Below are 22,266 nucleotides of genomic sequence, written 5' to 3' on the forward strand. Positions count from 1 at the left end.
TTTTACATTTTTCAATTTAAAAATATAATTTACTATATTTTCCACTTTCTTAAATTTAAATGAAAAACCTTTTGAATTTATATTAAGAATATATTGAATAATAATTTCCTTTTTTAATTCTATAAGTTTATATTAATTTATTTGAATTTCGAAATATAAAGTTAAATTATTCATTTTATAAATAAGAATTATATAAAGGATATTATATAGTTAGAAGGTTTTTTAAAGATTTAGTTTTTTTTTATTTTCAATAGTTTTAATAATTAAAAGCAAGTATACTTCTTTATTATTAAATTGTATATTGAAGTTGATTATATTTATTAAAATGAAAATGATTCATTTGATAATATAGTCTACTCGATGATAAATCATATTATATCTTTTTGAAAGTTTTAAATTAAAATCTATATAAAAATTAAAATTAAAATTAAAAAAGTTTAATAAATATAGAGATATAGTATACAATAAGTTTAAAATAATATAAATAATCCCTATAATTTTAATGGTATTCTTTTAAATATCTATTTATAGGAAATTTTCTTTTTTTCTAAATCCTTCAAAATAAACATATTATAAACTTATAATAAAACTTTATAATTTATTTTTAATAATTTTTATTAAAAGATTATTAAAGTTTTTATAAAAGTTTTAAATTTGTATATAATTCCTATATAAATTTAAAAATCGATATTTTAAAGCTCTAGATCTCAATACAAAAAATTCCTAAAAACCTGAAATTTTCAGAGTAAACTAAAAATTATCTAAATTATATATATATAAATTTTCAATAAATTCTATTCATAAATAAGAAAGTTAAAAATTCCATTTTTGGTGTAAAAAGTAGTCCAAAAGGGAGATGGCCCGAAAGTAGGGTACTCGACTTAGGAGATAGAACTAAAAGTTCTGTCTTACTCTCACATATATAGCAGGAGAGGACAGGAAGGGCTAGTGTCACCTCGTGACAGTAATAGTGTTAATTATTTTTAATGTTTTAAATAGATATAACAAACATATTTCCTTTTTTATGTTAATAATAATAACTATTTAATTTAAATAGGTAATAATTTAGTAATTACGAAAGGGAATATAAACGGTTTTTTGATTTGAATGTAATGTGAATTAGAGAGTTATTTCGAAAAATTCTCTTTAGCTTTTTTCATGTTCTGTTGTATCTTCTGTAAGTAGTATAGATTTAGTTAGCAGTATTAATTCTGTGAGTCGTAGGAATTCTAGCAGCAGTATCAAGTCTATTAGCAATATCAGCAGCTTCATCAACTCCCTCAGCAGCACCAACTCCACCTGCAGCTTCGCCAGTAGCTGAGCGTCCCGCAATTCTATAGTTCCCCGCAATCCCAGATATTATATTTTATCCCTTCAATATTAACGTTGATATTAACGTTGACATTCATCTAGGTAGCTTTGTGTTACGATGGGTAACAGAATGCCATGTGACCAGTGTCACGTGGTGGAGTTCTCAGGAGCCAGGGCTCCAAGAAGGTCCTTGGGAACCAGGACTCCAAGAAACTCCAAATTAACATTAGAGAATGAAGATCTATATAAGGAATGGGATTTCATTATAATATAGAGCTTCATGCTCAAGAGAATAATCATTAGTTTCATTATTATAGTTACAAGAATTGCAATTAGTTATAACCTTATTGAATTCCTATTTAAAGTCTAATCTAAACTACTTCGAGAGATCTTTAAACATTTTTATGTGACCCTAAAGGCAGCTCCTGTAACACTTTGTACTTTTATCTCTAGGCCTAGGGGGAATTGTATTTTTCTTGTAATACTTATAGCTTGTGGGATATTTCATCGGTCGTAAGGTGGTGTGAAAGGTTCTGGAATTGCTGTGGATGGTTGTTTGGATTGGATTGGATTGGATTACTGGGATGAGGGATTAGGGATTAAGGATGAGGGATTGGGTGCTATAGTATGGAGAGAGAGAAGGGGGAGGGGGGTGGAAGAGAGAGAGAGAGAGAGAGAGAGAGAGAGAGAGAGAGAGAGAGAGAAAAGAATAATATCCAAACCATTCACACACACAAGATAGGTCTCTTTTAAAGAGTACAAGGAGTAAATTTTTTCGCTTCGAGTTTTGGGTGTTTTAGGGACTTGGGAATTGTGAGTTGTGAATTGGAAATTGGAAAAGCAGATGTTGGATGTAGGGTGTATGTATTTACTTTCCGGGGAGAATATGGAATGCTTGGTAAGGGAAATGAGATCTGTTTGTCGCGATGCTTTGTACTTTTTAAGGGGTGAATTGAAAGTACAAGAAGGGGGTAATGGGTGGGCTGAGGAGAGGGAGGGGACTTGGAAGGGAGAGGGAGGTGTGGGGAGAGGTGATTGGTGGGTGATTGGTGGGTGATGATATGTGATATATAATAGGGGGTGGTTAAGAGAGAAGAAAGAGGAGGAGAGAAAGGAGGGGAAAGAGAACGTGAGTGGTGGGAAAAAAAGAAAAGACAAAGATGAGTGAGGTAATGATATAAAAGGGAGGGAGGTAGATATATATAAAAATAGAAATAATGTAGAAACGAGTTATATATAATATCTTGAGAAATAGATGTAGAGGAAGATATAAATAAAAATAATGAAATTAATAATAACAGTAACTAGAAAAAAATATGAGTATAAGTAGAATAGATAGAAATTTTATTAAAGATATTAAGATTGATGAGTATAGTAAATTCTAAATATTGAATGTATATAGTAAGGATATAGAAATATATATATAAGAAAGAATGAGTTATGGATGAATAAATAAATATTGAATGGTATTATAGTAGAGGAAAAAGAAAAATCGTAAAGTAATGTTTTGAAAAGAATAAAAGTAGAGGAGAGGGGAGAGGGGGGATGAAAGGAAATGAGTAAAGGAAAGTAGGGGAGTATGTAAGTAAGCGAATCCGCACCTGAGGGGGTGAGTAAAGCAATAGACTTTTCAAATTGCAAGTCCACTGCTCTATTATAAACAATCTATATATTATCATTATCAGTTACCGTTTACCACGTGACTTATATATATATCTATTTATCTATACATCTCATCTCATCGTATTGCATCTCATCTCATCATATCGCTATATCATCTTCTACGAGCAGGACGACGATCAATCTACAAATATCGAAATAAAACCGACAACTTACAAGTTTCCGAATACATGATGAGAGAGGAGAGCTCGACTAGGAGCGAAAAGAATATTCGATATATTTCATAGCCTGCGATAAACTCACATTACCAAAATATTGATAGAAAAGTTTGAATATGATATGAGGGAAGTATTTTCTGTATACTCATAGGCCTTAAAAAAAGAAAAACGAGAAGAGAAGAAAGAAGAAAGAAGAAAGAGGAGGTTCATAAAAAGTTTCATAATTATATGAATAGGTATAATGATATAAATTGAGATACCTAACTATAGGATTTTAAAGGAGGAAGGGAGAGGTTGTGAGGAATCTCCCTTTATGTCTACACTCTGACACTCTGGTTCTTACTCTCAGGCGCAAGGATTCTAAATGGATTTGCGCAATGCGAACTCTCGATAATACTTGGTAGTCGAGGCTTTGAGATTTTCCATGTTGAGGTTCTTCGATGGGTATGTGTATGTGTATGTGTATGTCGATTTTGTGTGTACATGGATGAATGGATGAATGGATCAATGAATCAATGGGAGGAGATAGAGACTGATAGTTAGCATAGGAATGCAGCAGAATATAGACGAATCACGAGAGTGGTTGTTGGTATGTGAAATCAGTATCTGTAATTCATCAATTTTCTAATTCAAAGGTATTCTTACATATGACATGGTGATGGATATGTATATTTGAGACTATAAGCATAATATAGAGTCATAAGTATCTGTTAAATGTGCGCATGAAATGTAGAGAAAGAATGAAGGAAAAATTGATAGGTTGGTAGTTGAATTTATGTCGACACTCATCTTAATACCTATTCCTTTTTCGACCTTTATGAACATCAATGGGTTCCCTTCCTCTGGGGGCGAAAATTCCCCTTTTGAGCTTCAAGCACGTGTCATATAGCTTACCTATCGATCATTGCCGTCCTTTTGATGTGCCATTTTTTTTTGGTTCTCTCATCTGGAAAGTTCCTAGATTGATGCCGAGGAATAATTTGCCATCGATTGCTGTGTTCATCAAAGACAAATTTTCTTTGAAATGGGTGCGTACCTATTCATCAACAATTCCATATTCTCATCGCGTTGACCCTTCCGTTGACCCTTCCGCCATCTCCTATAATAACGAGGACGTAAACTCACTTACAAGAAAAATTCGGGGCCGCAAATCATCTACCAATTACCTACACCTATTCCACAAACAATTCACTACCCATCCACTCTCTCCCGGACCTAGCCGAGACCCTCCAGAGCCGCCAACGACGTCCAAAAAAAAAGACTCTATATTCATCAATAGACGAAGATTAAAAACTCCAAAAATTCAATCGCAAGGTGAAAGCTTTAACATTAGAGAACTTAAAAGGGTCGAGGCCTTTCTTCCAACATGAAGGTCTTATGCCGCAGCGCAACGCTTTACCGTTGTGGCAACTGGATGCAGCAACATGTCAGGATTTAAAGTTGTCGCGTTGTTTTGACATTATGTGTCTAAGGCGGCGGGGCGGTGAGATAGTAGTGGCATCATCTACAAACTGCCACTCGCTGTCGCGTAAAGCGTGGGTATGCCGCCGAAGATTTGATACTCCAAAAAGGTTGGCCACATACCATCATGTCGAAATCGGTACATTGATCAGAAGATTGACGGTAGGGCGATGATTGATGGCTTGTAAAAGCAAAGCGAAGATGGAAGCTAATCTTGTTGATGAGGGTATGAAAATGAACCTTGTACTCAGACAAGGTGAATACTGAACGTAATGCTTGATCTTAGTAATGCCAAGAGGCAACTGCCTCGTCACCGATATAGAGAATTTCATATCCATTGCATCTGGAACCATGAAAGTCAAATGACAGTTCGTAAGCTGACGATGATTCCTTCAATCTGGGCACTGGAAATCTGAGGTCCGGTGACTCAAGTTTCAGTTGCAAGTTGAGAACCGTATTTCAGTCTCGTGTCGACGTTGTCGCTTGAATTTCTTTTAGACCTTTTCGAATCGAGTCATAAGAGATGAAGTCAAGGAAAGAAATTGCCTCGAGCTGAAACAGCAACTCAAGATGGCATATAAGACAATCGAGAACGATGGCTTGACTAATCTCTAAGTCTGAGGTCTGAGGATAGTGGATTAGCGAGACTAGCCACCCCGCGAATTTGTCTGGGCTTCTTCGTCAAGGGGTAGACCCACAATCTTTGATCACACGTCTTTCGCTGGGACCGCCAAGGTGTCAGTCCTGCTAAGATATAGAAGCATTCCCCAGCAGTCGTTACCATTCTTTAGGTTCTTCTAGATCGCTCTTTTTGCCCCAGATGTCGAGTAAACCGACATGCTCGAAAAGGATAATAAATTGGTGATGCTTCCGACTTATTTTCGTAAAATTATGCAAATCGCCCAGCTTGTCAATGTACGTCGGGTCAAATTCAAAAATTCTTCGGGGAATGGGTATCTTTCGAGGTTGCGAGACATCCATTTGACTTTTCTCTATGTCGACATTGCTTATTGGTAATTAATCATCAAGGTGGATCTTGGCACCGGAGAATATGATGTAGAATTTCTCCATAGCCTCAAGCTTCAATCTATGAAGCAGCCAGCATGAGAAGGCGATAGCACAATGGCTTGATCTTCAGCATGTGACGCCGGTTTATCCCATTTTTGAAAGAAGATATCAATATAGAGAAGGCAGAAAACAATTGATCAACGAATTTGTTCTCAGCTCCAACTATTAAATCAGTCGTTAATAAGAGACTGAACACCAGAAACATACGTTGTAATCCTGCCAAGGTCCGAACCGCACTTGTACGGCATATCGAGACTATGAAGCACTCGCTTCTAGATTCCGCGATAATCCTTATAGGGATTTTATCGCTTGAAGCATAGAAATCTATCTAATTCCCTCATACTGCAAAGTCCGATCTAGATACCAGATAATAACGGTATTGCAATATGAGCCATTTCTTTTTACAAACGGCTACTTGCTTGAGTGATTTTAGATATTGTAACAGTTGTTGCAAAAGATAGGTATTTTAGAGGTTTCGTGATGGAAAAGATTTGGGGCCTTGTGATGATGATAAGGCGATTTGCTCCGCTGCTTTTTCGTATCAATGACATGGCATTGTTGTCTCTGTTGTTAGAGAAGGGCAAGGGTTTACTTTTTGGAAGAAAAACACGTAGACGCTACCGGAAAAGCCACGTGAATTGCCTCGGGTAAGAATTTTTCCATCCAACACGGTAAGACAAGACCCATAGAAATGATTGTCTTAGAACAGCAACTGTTTTCGTGCTCGTCCTCGTCCTGTCCTTTCTCCAGATTTCTGTTTTCGTTTGACCCAAATTAAGTAATTAAGCGTCTATTGATGACTTCAATGCCCCGCTAAATATCATGAATCTTTTGGACGCATACGAGTAGACTAATAATAAGTCTCAAATTAGTCCACGGGCCAATGGGACCCTCAAAATAGATACGATTAGGTACCGATTTGCTACCCGAAGCTAAGGATTGGTCCTCGACCAAGGCACGTGTAAGGGTTGATCCGAGTTCTAAGGGGGGCTTTGAAGGCTGTGAAGGCTTAGAGGACTGAGAAGACGTGAAAGTTAGACTACCCGAATCAGTTTGCGGGGAACTTCGGAGCATGTGAATGAATGCCAAGTTGTGGGGATTACCCCTATGAATGGGAAAATTTGATGACAGGGAGTACGTTATCGATACCCCACGCTTTCCCACACGACGGGAGATTAGCCACCAGTACGGTACCGTGGTGTTGTATCTCTATCTCTTCACCACGAGGCCCAAGGAGGGGGGAAGGGGGCACTGGGGTAACCGATGAGAAATAACAATCATCTTGTTTGTGGTTGGTGAGCTATCCATTGAGGAAGACATACTACTTGATTCACGCGACAATTTATGAGGATGCACTGTCTGTTTCTACTGGCGTTTATTATGAATAGATGCATTTCAATTGTTGTATCGTAACAAGTCTTATTGATGGGTCGTGTGAGCAGATAACTACTTCAGAAGTCCCAAGTATCTAATCATCTACCGGTACTCAATGGGGAAGGCTTGATTACAACAGAAGGTGGCTTACTCGCATTGCCTCTCCCCAGAAAGCTTATTTAATTTGATAAATGCAATGCAACTGTAGTTTTATCTAATAGTCGATCAAGTTTCAAGAACGACGGCGGCTGAATTCGAGTCGAGCATAAAATCGGTTTGTTGTCTTACAATGTTACCCCCTTTCAGATGAATGCTGTGATGAATGCTGTGATGAATGCTGTGATGAATGCTATGATGATATGGAAACTGCAGGTGTAGATCTCCTTTTGCGATGGAAACCACGATATTCAGCGATTTCTAATGATATTTCTGTTTTGTTTGCTTCATCCGCTGGTCCTGTCATGTCCTGCCTTATCCTGTCTTGTTGTTGTATCTAGCGACTGCAGATTATCGTTACTTTGATAACCACCGCTTGGATCTGATATCATTCTGCCTCGGACATGCGGGTCAATCCTCACTTTTTTATTGTCCCAACTAGTTCTACGCATCGTACTTTATCGTGTTCAACACTGAAACCCTTACATTCCGTAGTTTTCCGGTGCGCCCGAAATAACAATTATTCCTTTCCGGCATCACCCATTCCGGCCAATAACATTAGCGTAATTCGTTATACGCCGTCTTCACTACTCCACTACTACGACAGCTTCATCCAAACTCGGCATAATCAAACATACACTACCCGAACGATGTCGACCTCAAATTGGAATAAGAAGGCTTTCGATCCCATTCAAAGAACTGCATCTCCATATCCTGACAAACACAGTGTTGGCCCTTCTCATCTTCTTGCACAACACCAACCTACAAACAACTATCATTCTTCATCACTCTCCACTCTCAAAATGGTTTCTACAAATCCAAGTGTTAATCGCACATGTCAGTATACTCTTCTTCGTACTCCCACTACCTCATAGCTGCTTCAGACCTGCCGCATTCGACCTGGCATCTGACGTCCAGGTCAAAGTGGATGTCGACATGCCTTCGACTTTAGCAATTCCATCCACAGTCTTTCAACTTTCAACTCTATGATTACGCTCCGCTATAGCTTTGCTACAAATCATTTTGCTAACGTCGTTCTTTGTAGCACTTCACCCAAGCGGTGTACAGCCACAAGTTGAGCACACCGAGCTGGAGGAGGAACTTCACGAGAACGCACATATCGATTATGATCGTGTAGCTATTGTATGTATTTTACCCCTCTTTGAATCAACACCTTGCTAATTCCTATTCTTTTCTAGGTTCCTAACCCAAGTGTCGCGGCCCTTTACGAAGATGCCCTTGTGTACGAAACTGGTTCTGCCATCACATCTACCGGTGCCCTTACTGCATATTCTGGAGCTAAGACAGGTCGCTCACCTTTAGACAAGAGAATTGTCAAAGAACCATCATCTGAAAATGAGATTTGGTGGGGACCAGTCAACAAGCCAATGACACCCGATGTAAGAAAACCCTCCTCCTTTACATTCGTTTCTTGTGTCTTTACATTTTTCATTTTCTCTTGGAAATTCATCCAATACGTTTTCAGTCGAGGAAATCTACATTGGCTCTACAACACTACAAAATTCATGAACCATTTCGCGCACATCTTTATATCTACAACTTATCAATTCTTCTTTCCTTCATATCAAACACAAACAATCTGCACAAACAATCTTTCTAAAGAGATTTCCCCGCACATTTCTACGTCATAAGCTTTTGGGTATCCTCGGCTTTATCTTTTTCCCTCCGTCCCCAAGCGAAAATGCGGGGTGCATACAAACCGATAATATCCCGATCTTGCTGCTATTAGTGATCAGCTATCACGTTCCCCCTTTTCATGTCGCATGCGAGCTTGATCTTTAGATATTCGAATATTCAAAATATAATATACTAATGTTAATAATAGGTATGGAGAATCAACCGTGAACGTGCAATTGATTATTTGAATACGAGAAATCGTATTTATGTCGTCGATGGTTTCGCAGGATGGGATGAGAAATATAGAATCAAGGTTCGAGTCGTATGCGCTCGTGCCTACCACGCTCTGTTCATGCGTAATATGCTCATTAGACCTGATCGCAAAGATCTCGAACATTTCCACCCAGATTATACTATCTACAACGCAGGATCTTTCCCTGCCAACAGATATACCGAGGGTATGACTTCAGGTACTTCAGTTGCTATCAACTTTGCAGCGAAGGAGATGGTTATCTTGGGTACCGAATATGCCGGAGAGATGAAGAAGGGTGTTTTCACAGTTCTCTTCTATGAAATGCCTGTAAAGCACAACGTTCTCACTCTTCACTCGTCAGCCAACGAAGGTAAAGACGGAGACGTCACTGTCTTCTTTGGTCTTTCGGGTACCGGTAAAACAACACTTTCAGCAGACCCCAACCGTGCCTTGATTGGTGACGATGAGCACTGCTGGAGTGACCGCGGTGTTTTCAACATTGAGGGTGGTGTGAGTGTTTCAGCCTCTGTATCACGTTGGACCAAGCTAACAATCTGCAGTGCTACGCCAAGTGCATCGGTCTTTCAGCGGAGAAGGAACCTGATATCTTCGGTGCCATCCAATTTGGCTCTGTTCTTGAGAACGTTGTCTTTGACCCAGATACTCGTCTTGTTGATTATGACGATTCAACCTTGACTGAGAACACCCGTTGCGCATACCCAATTGAGTACATTTCCAACGCCAAGATTCCTTGTCTATCGACAAACCACCCAAGTAACATCATTCTTCTTACATGTGATGCTCGTGGTGTCCTTCCACCCATTTCCAAGCTTAACTCCGCCCAAACCATGTTCCACTTCATCTCCGGTTACACCTCAAAGATGGCCGGTACCGAAGATGGTGTCACAGAGCCACAGGCTACCTTCTCATCTTGCTTCGCTCAACCTTTCTTGGCTCTACACCCAATGCGTTATGCTAAGATGTTGGCTGAGAAGATTGAGCACCACCAGGCTAATGCTTGGTTGTTGAACACTGGGTGGGTTGGAGCTGGTGCTACCACTGGTGGCAAGCGTTGCCCGTAAGTACAATTGAAATCTTCCGGAATAATATATGCTAAATATGAACTAGATTGAAATACACTCGCGCTATTCTTGACGCAATCCACTCTGGAGAGCTTGCAAAGGTTGAGTATGAAAATTACGATACCTTCAACCTCCAAGTACCAAAGACTTGCACCAACGTTCCATCGGAATTGTTGAACCCAAGAAATGCATGGAGTCAAGGGGATGATAGTTTCAAAGCCGAGGTCACCAAACTTGGTGGTCTCTTCGTTGAGAACTTTAAGAAATACCAGTCGGAGGCTACTGAGGATGTCATTGCAGCAGGACCAGCTGTTAAAGTCTGAGGACTGTATATAATAACGGGGTTTGATTTTTGATTTAAGCAAACATATGCTGGCGTTTTTAAATGGTAGGATGTATCGGATGTATCATCAAGCATCAAGATTAATAAGTAACTGAATGAACAAAAATTACTTTTATATTTGATGAGCAATAAAATATATGTGAGTGGTTGTTGGAACGTTTCAGGTCCATTTAAGTTGAACCTATCTGAGAGTTTCCAATTGTCATGATTTTTAATGTCCAAATCCTCATTGGAACATGATGATAGTGATGTATATATGGGTAAGATCAAACGTTTTGCGTAGTATTTGGAATTTGGCCAAATGCAATGATAATGAAAGATGTAAGATATAGAGCAGCAATGGGGTATCATTTACCCCTTTTTACCTTCCTTCCCTCATTCAGCCTCTTGAACAAGGCTACATATCAATGTCAGATTAATCTCTTCATGAATATCTAGAAACGACTTTACTTCGTATTTTAATCACTTAATACCACAATCACCAAATTACAAAAATGTACCTACACATATATTCTCAAGTAGAAGTGAATAAAGAAACGCACCCCACAGAACATGATCTAGAACTATGTAGGTTTGGCTTTCTATGGAGTAGTCCGCCAATCTAGCAATCGGCTCGCACCAACACATCAACCTCCAGACGTCTTGCATCACAATCCATAAAAAAGTACACAATCACCTCTTCCGATTTTCAGCCCTGCATCAATCACATACATTACATCTACACTAAAGCAAACGACAATTAAAATGCCCCCTCATGCTCCTTCAGAAGACGCCCCCCCATCACAATCCCAATCGCAATTACGGCCCAATCTGGCGGCCCATCACCGATCCACGTCCTCGGTCACCAGCCACCAAAGCGATAGTCCGGCGGGTACACCTCCAGCTTCAGGTACAACTGCTACACAGCATAAAGAACCCAAAGCCAAAGGCGAGCGCAAACACGTAGTTGGTCACGGCAAATACGGACGTGTGAGCAGTAATAAGGCGTTGCATAAATTATCACGTACATCGAGCACGAATAACCACAATCATCATCACAGCCATACTACGAGCAACGATAATCTGAAGGAATTTCAAGCGCCGTGGGATAAACCACATAATTCGAGCACGAATCTCAATCGGCAGAAAAATATTTCGCAGACGGCCCTGAAACGGAATCGTAGCTCGGCAGATGTACAAAGTACTACGGGACAATCGAGAAAATCTAAAAACTCGGATGAGCAGCACGGTAAAAAGAGACCGAACAGTGTACATTTTGAATTGGGTATAGATACACCGGGGAAAACGGAAGTCGAAGACGACACCGAAGAAGGTTGGGAAGAAACTAGTTCGACCGCAAGTCCGGCTTTGAGTCGCAGTGCAAATACATCTGCCAAACCATCTGCCGCCAATTCCGCAGCTAATTCTCGACATCAATCTCCTCTTTCATCGCCAAAAGCTAAAAGGACTAACGGTCCGGATTCGGTGAGAGATTTTGCGAAGGGCTCAACTGATCACTTTGATGGGAATGGTAGTGTGAAGACAGATGCAAACACGAAAGCGAAAAGGAATAGTTATTCAACCGCAGACGCAAAATTGATCACAGAGAAATTACTTCAGAGAACACCATCTCACTTAGCTTCGGAGACAAAAATGAGCATGGCGACTGCGAAACCAACGCCGAAAATGGCGCATGCACATTCTGGTAGCATGGATCGATCGACGGGGATGGTGAAGAGTATGGGTGCTAGTACCGCGAGTGGAAATCAGGAATTGATATCGAGATTCGTTGGAGATGCTGGAACACCGGGGGAAAATAGTCCGAAGTTTCCTCCGCCGGATCATGGGGGGGAATCTAGGACGGGCGCTATAAATGGTAGTGCATTGGAAAAAACGCATGGCGGAATTGGGGAAATGGCAAGAGCGAAATCGATGGGAAATTTGACCAAACATAATGTTGATGAGGAAGAGGAATCGGCTCTCTTGCCTCGCAGTCGAAAGAGTTCTACAAGTGGTGTTTCGGGACCGCCGAATGCGTATAATTCGCGCACGCAACAGAAACTCTGGCTTCAGCGAGCATCGTCAAATATTGAACCCCATAGAGAGGGTCTGGGTGCATTGTCATTGTTGAATGGCGGGATGGGAATGGGTAATCATGGTGGCGCGAGCAGTATGGGATTCGGACCGGGAATGGGTATAGGTATGGGAATGGGAATGGGTAATGGAGGATACTTAATGGGCGGAGATGGAAAGGGAGATCCGAGGATTAAAGTACAGCTTGAGAGAACGGGTCTAGAATATTTGGTTGTAAGACGTCATCAAGATCCTGTTGGACGAGGTATTAAGAGGTTAGAGAAAATGGGGGAACTTGGGCATGGGGGTAAAAATATCCTAGGATCTGGAAATGGTCATGGACATAGTAAGAGTGCGAGTGTGAGTCGAGCGGGTAGTTTGAGGGAAAGGAATGGGAATTTGAGGAAGGGAGTAAGACAAACTTATGATGGAGAGGAGAGGGGTAGTGATACGGATCGGGATGGTGGTAGTGGATTGGACGAGGAAAACGTGGCGGCGCTCTTGAGAAGTTTATGGGAGAAGAGTTTCGAGGGGAGTGGAAGTGCGGATTAGCGCGAGAGTCTTGGAAACTCCATTGATTTGGCTTCTGAGCTTTGTATTTGTGGACTGGGGGGTAGTAAGTAATGGGCAGGATGGAATAAGTTCTTGATATAGATAAAGGAATGGAGTTTTGAAATTTGCAAGGCGTGCATGGGTTAGGCTAGGAAATCCCTCGAATATAGTTTCTTGATATTTTGAAATTGCTCACTGGCTGACTTGGGCTGGTGGATATTTAGATGGAGTGTTTGATTCACATAATGGATTTACTTGCGAGGATGTATACATATAAATGCTAAAGTCTCTGCGTGATATCTGAATGAGTGGTTTGGGGGTAGATAATGATGGCTCGTTCCTAGGTTGGTAGGTAGCTAGAAGATATCTTGGAAAATAATGGTGATGAGTCTTTATCCAGGTAGGTAGGTCGTCTAGAAGAATTCTCAAGGTGGAATCCTAACTCTCTAATAAGATCAATACTGACTACGATATCGTGAAGTCTCAAATATATACTCTGGTAATATCTGAATATGGATAAGATAATCACATATGGGAACTTTGAAGAGGGGAGTACTACTTGGTGAAGAGGGAAATGTCACTGAATAGGTATCTATAGAATGATTCTCTAGTTTGAAAGAATGGGAAAGATCATATTGATTGAGAGTGTGGTTATATGTAGAGATGCGGGAGTACTGAGTATGTTATATTATAGTATGGTATGGTATGGTATGGTATGCTGCGATATGATAGGATATGATGTGATTTTGATAGCATAAAAATGTGAAGGAGGACTCACCGGAAGAGGGACGAACCGGGGAGGGGGGGGGAGGGGGGTTGAGTTGAGAAGAGGAGAGGAGAGGAGAGAGAACAGCAGAGATTCAGTACTCGATATTAATAGGTGCTGTATCATAATTGACTTTGAATTCTGCAATAAAAGAGGGAAATAGAGGGGATGGCGTTCACATCTGGTCGCGTGGAGGTAAGTACTAAGGAGAGAGATTTGGGATCCATGGAATGGGATCTGGGTTATCGAGTGAGTTTGGACGGATAGAGTCATTGATTTATTCAGTATCTCTCGACATGTGGAGTTGGGATAATGTGGGATGACACTAGATTTTTGGTATTTGAAGGGATGCTTTGAGTTGAGTGATCAATAATGAATACTTCTCTTCATCCTCATGGTTTGCAACAGTGAAGCTATGAAAGTAGAAAAATATCTATGCAAAATGCTCATTCTTTTTGGTATTATAAAATTTCCAAGTAAGTTCCTCTGCTATGCACTGCTATGCTAAATGTCCATACATCTATCACCAAACTTCTATTATACCTGTATGTTTACACCATTCTTGCCTAACAAACTCATCCTCAAGATCTAAACAACATCAAACCCGCCTCTTCATTGTTCACTTCATCATCGCTAACATCATCCTCATCACCACCCTCACCCAAATCCAATTTTCTACCCAACAAAGTTGCGAAAAATCTATCCCTCGCACTCTCTTCCCACGTATTTCTATCCTCCGGCGCCATGAAATTTTGCAACTTTTCGTGAACTGTGAATTTCATTTTTCTACCCTTGCTAGCCTTGGTATCAACGTTCTTTCTGGTCTTTGCTTCTTTCACTGCAGTCCATTGCATTGGTTTACCAGCTTCACCAGTAGCTGCAGAAGAGGAGTCGACCATTCGTTGATCGAGCAATTCTTTGAGAAGTAGCTGGTAGAAATCGGCATCGTCGTAAATGTTTGGATCGGTGGTAAGCTTCATTTGTTTCTGAACAGGAGCGCAAGAGCGAGGGACCTTGGTGCGGGAAATGAGATGTTCAGAACTAGAGAGTGTATCTTGCAGAAGAGAAGTGATGGATTGCTGGGGCGCATTGGGGTTGAGCTTGCGGGAGATAGGGATGGCTGTTGTAGCGCGGACTTTGCTAGACCACTTTTCAAGGACAGTCTGTCGATTGTCGATATTTGCAATCTCAGAAGCCTGCATTCGCTCCCAAATAGCAGAAGAGGAGGTGGCGGAATCAATGCCGCGCTTCCGTTTCTGTCCTGTTTTGGATGTACTGGCGGCCTTTGAGAGATCGTGTCGAAGCCCATCAATTGTGTTCCATAACTTAATAGCAGCTTCTTCTGCGGCTTGGAAAGGATTCTCATCGCTATCCTCCTGATTTTTATCGTCGGCAGCAGATAGCGAGTTGGTAGCTACTAAAGCCTTTTGAAGGCGAATACGAACATTGAGAAGGGAATCGAAGGCTTTGCGTTGTTGCTTCACAGCGTTACCCTTTTCTGCATCTGCTTTTGCAGCCTGAGAAATCGTTGCAACGACTGTTTTCTGTTCTTCTCCCATAATCTTTCGCAGCTCAGCACGTCTTGCTTGCTCGTCTTCATCATTTTCGTTGTCACCGGATGCTTCTTCATCACTATCTTCATCACTACCAACTTCCTCCTCACCACTCTGGTCAGGATTTTCCGAATCATTTTCTTCTTCGACAGATTCTTCTTCCATGACTTCGGCATGTTGAGCATCAACATCCAAGATATCTTCATCAGTCTCATCTTCATCTTCATCCCCTAGATCATCCTCGTCATCATCCTCTTCAGATAATCCCACGCCCTCCTCCTCACCACTGTCCGACATGAAATCGGCAGCAGTAGGTCTTTTCTTCACGCCATTAACATCCGATGGTTTCTTCGCATCAACAGGCTTCTTCGGCTTTGCACTTCCTCGGAAGACGAAATCCTTGAACTTTTCCTCATCGCTCTCTGCCAAAGCCTCATCACTATCGACCTCCATATCGTCAAATTCTCCGTCAAATTCCATTCCCTCGAATTTTGCTTCCTCATCAGCGCTTTCATATACAGAGTTGGATTCATCTTCGTCATCGCCATTCATCAATTGTTCGCGAGTGACTCGAGATCCGGCATACTGAGGACCAAGTGCGACTTCTTCTGGTTTTCGAAGCTTGCTCTTTCTGTAATATTTGATTAGTAAAGCTTCATTGTAAGGATAAAACAGAGACTCATTACCCAACTTGAACATAATGTTCTGTCCCCGCCAATCCGTCATCGCTCTCATCACCACTTTCCGAATCGCTCTCTTGCGCCGGCTTATCATCTTCTGGATCGAAATCTGCGAAAAGAAGCCCAAGTCAATAAGATTGTCCCTGTGGTAATTGACCAAGAATACAAACTTACCCTTGGGAACAGGATCTTCCAATTCCTTGATTTGTTTTGCCAAATTCTTTGATTTTGCCATATTGTTTGTTTTTACCTCAAACTTTGCGAAGTTTTGTTTTTCCGCAGAACTTCAATCCAAAAAATTATTTTGGAGCTTCCGCCCCACGAAATCTTGGCGCGCTAGCGGGTACGTATCCGCTCAAAAGTTAAGCTCTCGTCGCATTGTCATTGAAGCTTCAATTAAACATCGGAATAAAATGAAACAACGACTATTTTCTACTCTACGGAGCTTACAGCATGAGAATCCATTGGTATGTACAAGAAAATTAGTCAACGGAGGTTAGATGAGAGATTGTTCATTGACGCATATCAGGGATTACCACGAACGGGTAGTATTCCGCGTATGCAGCGTGGGCTGCCCGAACGAAGAAAGATAAAAGATGTAAAGAAAGTGATTGCAGTTTCATCTGCGAAAGGAGGAGTTGGAAAGTCGACGCTTTCTGGTGCGAATTCAGTGTGATAACTACATGAAAACAACTACTGATTGAGAGATAGTCAATCTTGCACTCGCCTTTGCTCGCCGTGGTCTAAGAAGTGGTATTCTAGATACAGACATTTTCGGTCCCTCCATACCGACACTATTGAATCTATCGGGGGAGCCTAGATTATCTTCAAGTGCGTCTTTGGTCTGAATGCGATCTATGGGACACGTCTGATATTTGGGCGACAGACAATCAACTTATACCACTCTCGAATTATGGCGTCAAATCCATGTCAATGGGTTACCTAGTGGGTGATGCGGCACCAGTTGTGTGGCGTGGATTGATGGTCATGAAAGCACTACAGCAACTTCTACACGAGGTAGACTGGGGAGGATTGGATGTTTTGGTTCTCGATTTGCCACCAGGAACCGGAGATACTCAATTGACTATAACACAGCAAATCGTACTTGATGGTATGGGCATTCTTGTTGTTGGTTGAAGGTGCTAACCGTTTTCAGGGGCGGTGATTGTGTCGACACCTCAAGACATAGCTCTTAAAGATGCAGTGAAAGGTATCAACATGTTCAAGAAGGTCGATATTCCAATTCTGGGAATGGTACAGAATATGTCGTTATTCACATGTCCACATTGCCAGAATAGCACACATATTTTTGGGTCGCATTCGGGGGTTACTAATGCTTGTGAGAAGTACGGAATTCATTTTCTGGGAGATATACCATTACATGCGAGTATTTGCGATGACGCGGATAGGGGAAAACCAACCGTTGTTGCGGAGCCCGAAAGCGAAAGAGCAAAAGCATTCATGTCAATCACAGAAGCTGTAGGAAAGAAGATTGGCTTGTTCTAATAGTATTTATTGAGACCAGAATAATAACAGTCAAGTGGCCAGCAACAAACAGTATAGGCATTGTAAAGCTAAGGAACTTGTAGGGGCAACGAAAGCAAAGGAGAGCCATAGAAATCATGGTATCAAGCGCGTTGCAGAAGTTTTCGTACCTGGACTGTTGATTCAAGGTCAGGTGAAAGTAGAAAGCCCCCAAAGGCTCGTGATTCTCAGGTTTCCTATTCAAAAGCGATCTTTAGCATGTTTCATTGTCGTTCGGTAACAATACTGGTAGAAAATTATGCTCATTCGAAGAACAAGCATCCAAAATTCTGGCCCTCATACGCAAAGCCTATGTCAGCCTACATCAAATTGCCTATGATGATGCTTGAAATAAGGAAAATGAAAAATAGAAAGGGAAACTCCAGCCTGAACACCTATACTTGCAGAGAGTGACCCCTCTCCTCATCCCTACTTCCTCTTACGCGAAACCCTCCTCGTCACCATTGGTTTGATATATATGACGACTTCTCGTTGGATCCTTTCGCATACTTTGTCCCGATCCGGTAAATCCGACTGCATAATGTGTTAGATATCAGGAGAATAAAAGGAATCAAGGACTATTCTTACCTCTACCATTTACCCCGTCAGGGGTACGGAACATACTGTCCTTCTTTCCCGCCTTTCCGAACTTTCCTTTCGCAGCAAAGTCCTGCCATTTCTTCTTACCGTCATCTAATTCTTTCTTTGCCTTGATCTTCTTTGGGACTTTGGCCGGTCTCGTGGGTCCATCACTGACTTTGCTTGGTTCGCGCTTAGATTGCTGCGCGAGTTCTGGATCAATATCGGCAGCTGCCGAAATAACATTTGATGTCGATGGAGGAGTGGGGACCGAAGCTACGACTGGTGTACCATCAGCTTTACGCTTATTTGGATTGACTATGGGTTTAATATCCTTGGCTCGCAGAGTCTCTGTGGTGTCATAATTCTTGAACTTGACAATGTAAACAGGAGATGTCGAAGAGCCGGTTATAGAGGTGATTCGAGCCGGATAAAATCCTTTATCGCCGGAATGCCATTTCGCCAATACCATATCGTTGACCGAGAAAGACGTTACAACTTCGGGCTCTTCGGGTGGAGGAGGTACTGCTTTCTTGAAAGCAGGGTGGTTTTCTCGTGACCATTTTTCTTTTATTGGCGGCTCTGAGGATTTCTTTGGTTGGGCTACAGGTGCTGGAGCTGGCTTTAGTTCTGCGATCGTGGATTCGGTGAGGGAAATGACTTCTTCGAGTTCAGCCTGTAGCGTCTGAAGCTCTACATTATCAGGATCTGCTTGTAGCCCCAACTGGACAGTCTCTAGCTAGAAGAATGTCAGCATTGCAAATGTACAATAATGATAATAATGATAGAACAGTAACTCGCGAACCTACCTGCAGCTTATACTCCTTGATATCATTCTCTAATCCTGCAACGTCCGACATGGTAGACCTGAGTCTTTGCTTGTGTATATAAGACAAAAAGTTTGATGAATCCTTTCTTTGATACGTGAATAAAATAGTAGAGGTATTAAGCAGCGCTTTTCTGAAATCAATGTCAAACAAAGATGTCGCAATATGATAACAAGAACGTGTGTTGGCGACGGGAAACAGTAATACTCAAATCTCGAGAGGCGATAACCTTAATCTTACATCTGCACGTGATACGGTATTACTAAGAGCCGATGCTAATTACTAACTTGGGGATTTCTCGTCTCGATCTTACCACAACCACATCTCAAGTTTGCCAATCTACGTCACAGAAAATCACCGTACGTTAAACACCCAAGTTTAATAAAGGACCAACAGGAATTGTTCTCGCGTCAACGAAAGTATATGCCAACCGACAGGCGATTCTATCTTTGCGTTACTCATACAGACTCGATCATCACGAAGTTCACTTCCGACCAAACAAAAAAATGCAAGGCTTCAATATGGGACGTTATGTCCCTCCTGATCAGGAGGGATTGATGAGTGGAAACCAGTTACATGGAAAGCACGCTTTAGGAGCTCGAGCGAATAAAATTTCTCAGGGTATTCTGACGGTACGATTCGAGATGCCATATCCTATCTGGTGCACGCATTGCCCGAAGCCCACCATAATAGGACAAGGGGTACGATTCAATGCGGAGAAAAAGAGAGTAGGCAGCTATTTCTCAACGCCAATCTATAGTTTTCGCATGAAACATATTACTTGTGGCGGTTGGATTGAGATACGTACGGATCCAAAGAATACAGCCTATGTGATCACTGATGGCGCGAGGAAACGAGATACAGGCGAAGATAAAGTTCTGGACGGGGATACCAAAATATTGTCCGAAGAGGAGAGGGAGAATCTAAGAAACAATGCATTTGCATCTTTAGAGGGAAAGGTCGAGGAGAAAGAAAGGCTAGTAGGCAGTAAGAAACGACTGGAAGAGTTGCAAGATCTTTCTGAACAATGGGAAGATCCACATGAAGCGAATAGAAAATTAAGAAGAGCTTTTCGAGAGGGGAGAAAGGCGCGAGAAAAAGAAGCTGGCGTAGCATCTGCACTACAAGATAAAATGAGTTTAGGCCTTGACTTGTTGCCAGAGCACGAGGAAGATGTAAGGAGGGCGGCTTTTATTGAATTTGAAGGTAAAGATTCTCAAATCAATATCAATAAGACAATTTCGAAGCCTCTCTTTGAAATCGACAGCCAACCGTCTACATCAGACAAGAAGGTCTCAAATCTCTCGCGAAGAAAGCAAGCTGAGGCATTAGCTGCAAAACAACGTAACGATGCCGTAGCTGAGATCAGAGGTAATACAAGAGCTGCGATGGATCCGTTCCTTGTCAACAAGCAATCAAACGGCACCAAGAGCATAGCCAAAACCTTGCTAGCTGGTGTTAAGAGGAAGAGATCCACACCTGTTCTTGAACACGCTCCGTCTATACCAAAGGTAGCTGGTTTGGTCGATTATGATTCCGACGAATGATTAATACAGAAGGCATCTAGGTGGAGTTCTGTCGTTATGGTCACGGGATTCTCTTCGATACCCTTTTGCTATTTCATTATGCAATGTCTATGGACAAAGGAAAGTACGGAGAATGAAGAGAATATTCCTAGTAGGCTGAAATGCTTGACAGGCACCACGTTTTCATTTTTTATGAGGCTACCAAACATTTGTCTGTCAGCCTAGCCAGTTATGTCCTCAGCATATGGTGGAGTCCTGCATGAAGCTTATACATCAACAGTAAGTTGGTCTCGTCTAGACCTGCAAGATGCCTTAGCACAGCCTTTTTCTCAATTCTGTCGGAGCGGAACCGCTTGACGCACGAGCCAATGCCGGTCCTTCACTGAGAACAGAACACTTCAAAAGTCATCAAGTGATAGGTCTTTTCTTGTTACTGAGATCTGAACACTGTCAACATCTTTTCACCAAATGCAATAGTTACTATAATTTGGAGACAGAACTTTGTTACCGGACTCAACAACTGGGAAGAAGGGATTGTCGAGAGTTATGAAGTCCTTTTCTTATAGCCCACCCAATCACCCTATTGTTCTTTCCGCCTTGTCGTACATTAATCAAGACGGAGATTACCGTTTTGACAAAAGTTTTGTTGCATGTCTGAATGACGATGTGTTTTTTTACCAAGTCTTATCGGTGGCAGTGAGTAAGCTTATCAGACGAGGCGGATTCGTTGTGCAAAAGCCTCATCTTTACAAATCCATCATTGTTAGCGAAGAAACAACTGTTTTTGCAATAGGAATGACACCAAGAGTGAATGTAATTTCTTTTCACATTGTCATCCCTCTAAAAAACAATGCTCCAGAAAGACTTTCGTTCTGCCTATTCGATTTCTACAGATCAACAGGATGTCAATTTTATAATCTAATCGCGAGGCCGAATCTTCAGCACTCTCAAGTCTCCGACCTCCGACATAAAGTGCATGAGTGGTATTTTCAGGTTTCATGAAACGGCATAACATCATAGTCGATTTTTCTCTTCGCTTTGGGTCTAGGCGCAAAACTCTTGAGACAATATCAATGGGAATTCGTTTGGGAATAGGGGTAATTGGACGTTCGAACGTCATTTTTCGTCATGTAGCTAAATGAAAGCCAGCACTCAACCTTAGGACCCTTCCAGCTTGTGTATTCTGATTATGAAGGTCCAGCAACCTCATATCCTTATCCTGTGCTTCGCTGTGATTTGTTTAGACTGCTGATCGTAATATCCGACTTGTTGCAGGTGAGGAATGGCTTGCTTCAACATTATTCATCTACTTATCCATACTCTCCGGGTATCACGCAACACATAGGGTTGTGCCTTTCCCCTGAGTAACGCTCAACTCAGAGCCGCATAGAATATGTGGCTATTGCATAGTATTTGTAGATCTAACGACGCTTCATACATCGGTTTTTGCTTGATTGTCAGAATTTGTCAGACACTGTTCTGCCACGTGATCGTCGATAAGAACCTCCGTGGCACCTGCATATCTCCTACCCCATAAATCAATAATTGCTATCTCACAATTCATCCACAATGTTACACTGCCTTCTATTAAATTTTTACCAGTGAGTCTGCCAATACACAAAAACTGGTATCTACCTCCCTAGGCAACCATGGCGCGGGGTTATATAAACTGCGCCAATCAAC

At 41.4% G+C, this 22,266-nt stretch overlaps 6 protein-coding genes across 6 annotated transcripts; 4 read left to right on the top strand and 2 right to left on the bottom strand.

The window, feature by feature from the left end:
- Nucleotides 1-7,858: 7,858 nt before the first annotated feature.
- On the top strand, nt 7,859-10,504 carry EAF01_011637 (uncharacterized protein; the record flags this gene model as incomplete). The annotated part of the gene is made up of 6 exons (XM_038919895.1): nt 7,859-8,045; nt 8,254-8,351; nt 8,408-8,608; nt 9,055-9,609; nt 9,660-10,177; nt 10,228-10,504. 6 exons carry the CDS (start codon nt 7,859-7,861, stop codon nt 10,502-10,504), a joined length of 1,836 nt encoding a protein of 611 aa, XP_038764599.1.
- Nucleotides 10,505-11,268: 764 nt separating this feature from the next.
- On the top strand, nt 11,269-13,128 carry EAF01_011638 (uncharacterized protein; the record flags this gene model as incomplete). Its single annotated transcript, XM_038919896.1, has 1 exon — nt 11,269-13,128. The coding sequence occupies one exon, from the start codon at nt 11,269-11,271 to the stop codon at nt 13,126-13,128; it is 1,860 nt and encodes a 619-aa protein (XP_038764600.1).
- A 1,347-nt stretch (nt 13,129-14,475) lies between these two features.
- Nucleotides 14,476-16,362, bottom strand: EAF01_011639 (uncharacterized protein; the record flags this gene model as incomplete). The annotated part of the gene is made up of 3 exons (XM_038919897.1): nt 14,476-16,078; nt 16,134-16,236; nt 16,302-16,362. 3 exons carry the CDS (start codon nt 16,360-16,362, stop codon nt 14,476-14,478), a joined length of 1,767 nt encoding a protein of 588 aa, XP_038764601.1.
- Nucleotides 16,363-16,540: 178 nt separating this feature from the next.
- Nucleotides 16,541-17,633, top strand: EAF01_011640 (uncharacterized protein; the record flags this gene model as incomplete). The annotated part of the gene is made up of 5 exons (XM_038919898.1): nt 16,541-16,594; nt 16,657-16,786; nt 16,839-16,958; nt 17,014-17,238; nt 17,284-17,633. The coding sequence occupies 5 exons, from the start codon at nt 16,541-16,543 to the stop codon at nt 17,631-17,633; spliced, it is 879 nt and encodes a 292-aa protein (XP_038764602.1).
- Nucleotides 17,634-18,090: 457 nt separating this feature from the next.
- EAF01_011641 (uncharacterized protein) lies at nt 18,091-19,090 on the bottom strand (the record flags this gene model as incomplete). Its single annotated transcript, XM_038919899.1, has 3 exons — nt 18,091-18,185; nt 18,240-18,969; nt 19,040-19,090. The coding sequence occupies 3 exons, from the start codon at nt 19,088-19,090 to the stop codon at nt 18,091-18,093; spliced, it is 876 nt and encodes a 291-aa protein (XP_038764603.1).
- A 473-nt stretch (nt 19,091-19,563) lies between these two features.
- Nucleotides 19,564-20,604, top strand: EAF01_011642 (uncharacterized protein; the record flags this gene model as incomplete). The annotated part of the gene is made up of 1 exon (XM_038919900.1): nt 19,564-20,604. One exon carries the CDS (start codon nt 19,564-19,566, stop codon nt 20,602-20,604), a length of 1,041 nt encoding a protein of 346 aa, XP_038764604.1.
- Nucleotides 20,605-22,266: the final 1,662 nt, after the last annotated feature.

The sequence above is a fragment of the Botrytis porri genome (genome assembly GCF_014898465.1).
Source record: "Botrytis porri strain MUCL 3234 chromosome Unknown BPOR_023, whole genome shotgun sequence".
NCBI lineage: Eukaryota > Fungi > Ascomycota > Leotiomycetes > Helotiales > Sclerotiniaceae > Botrytis > Botrytis porri.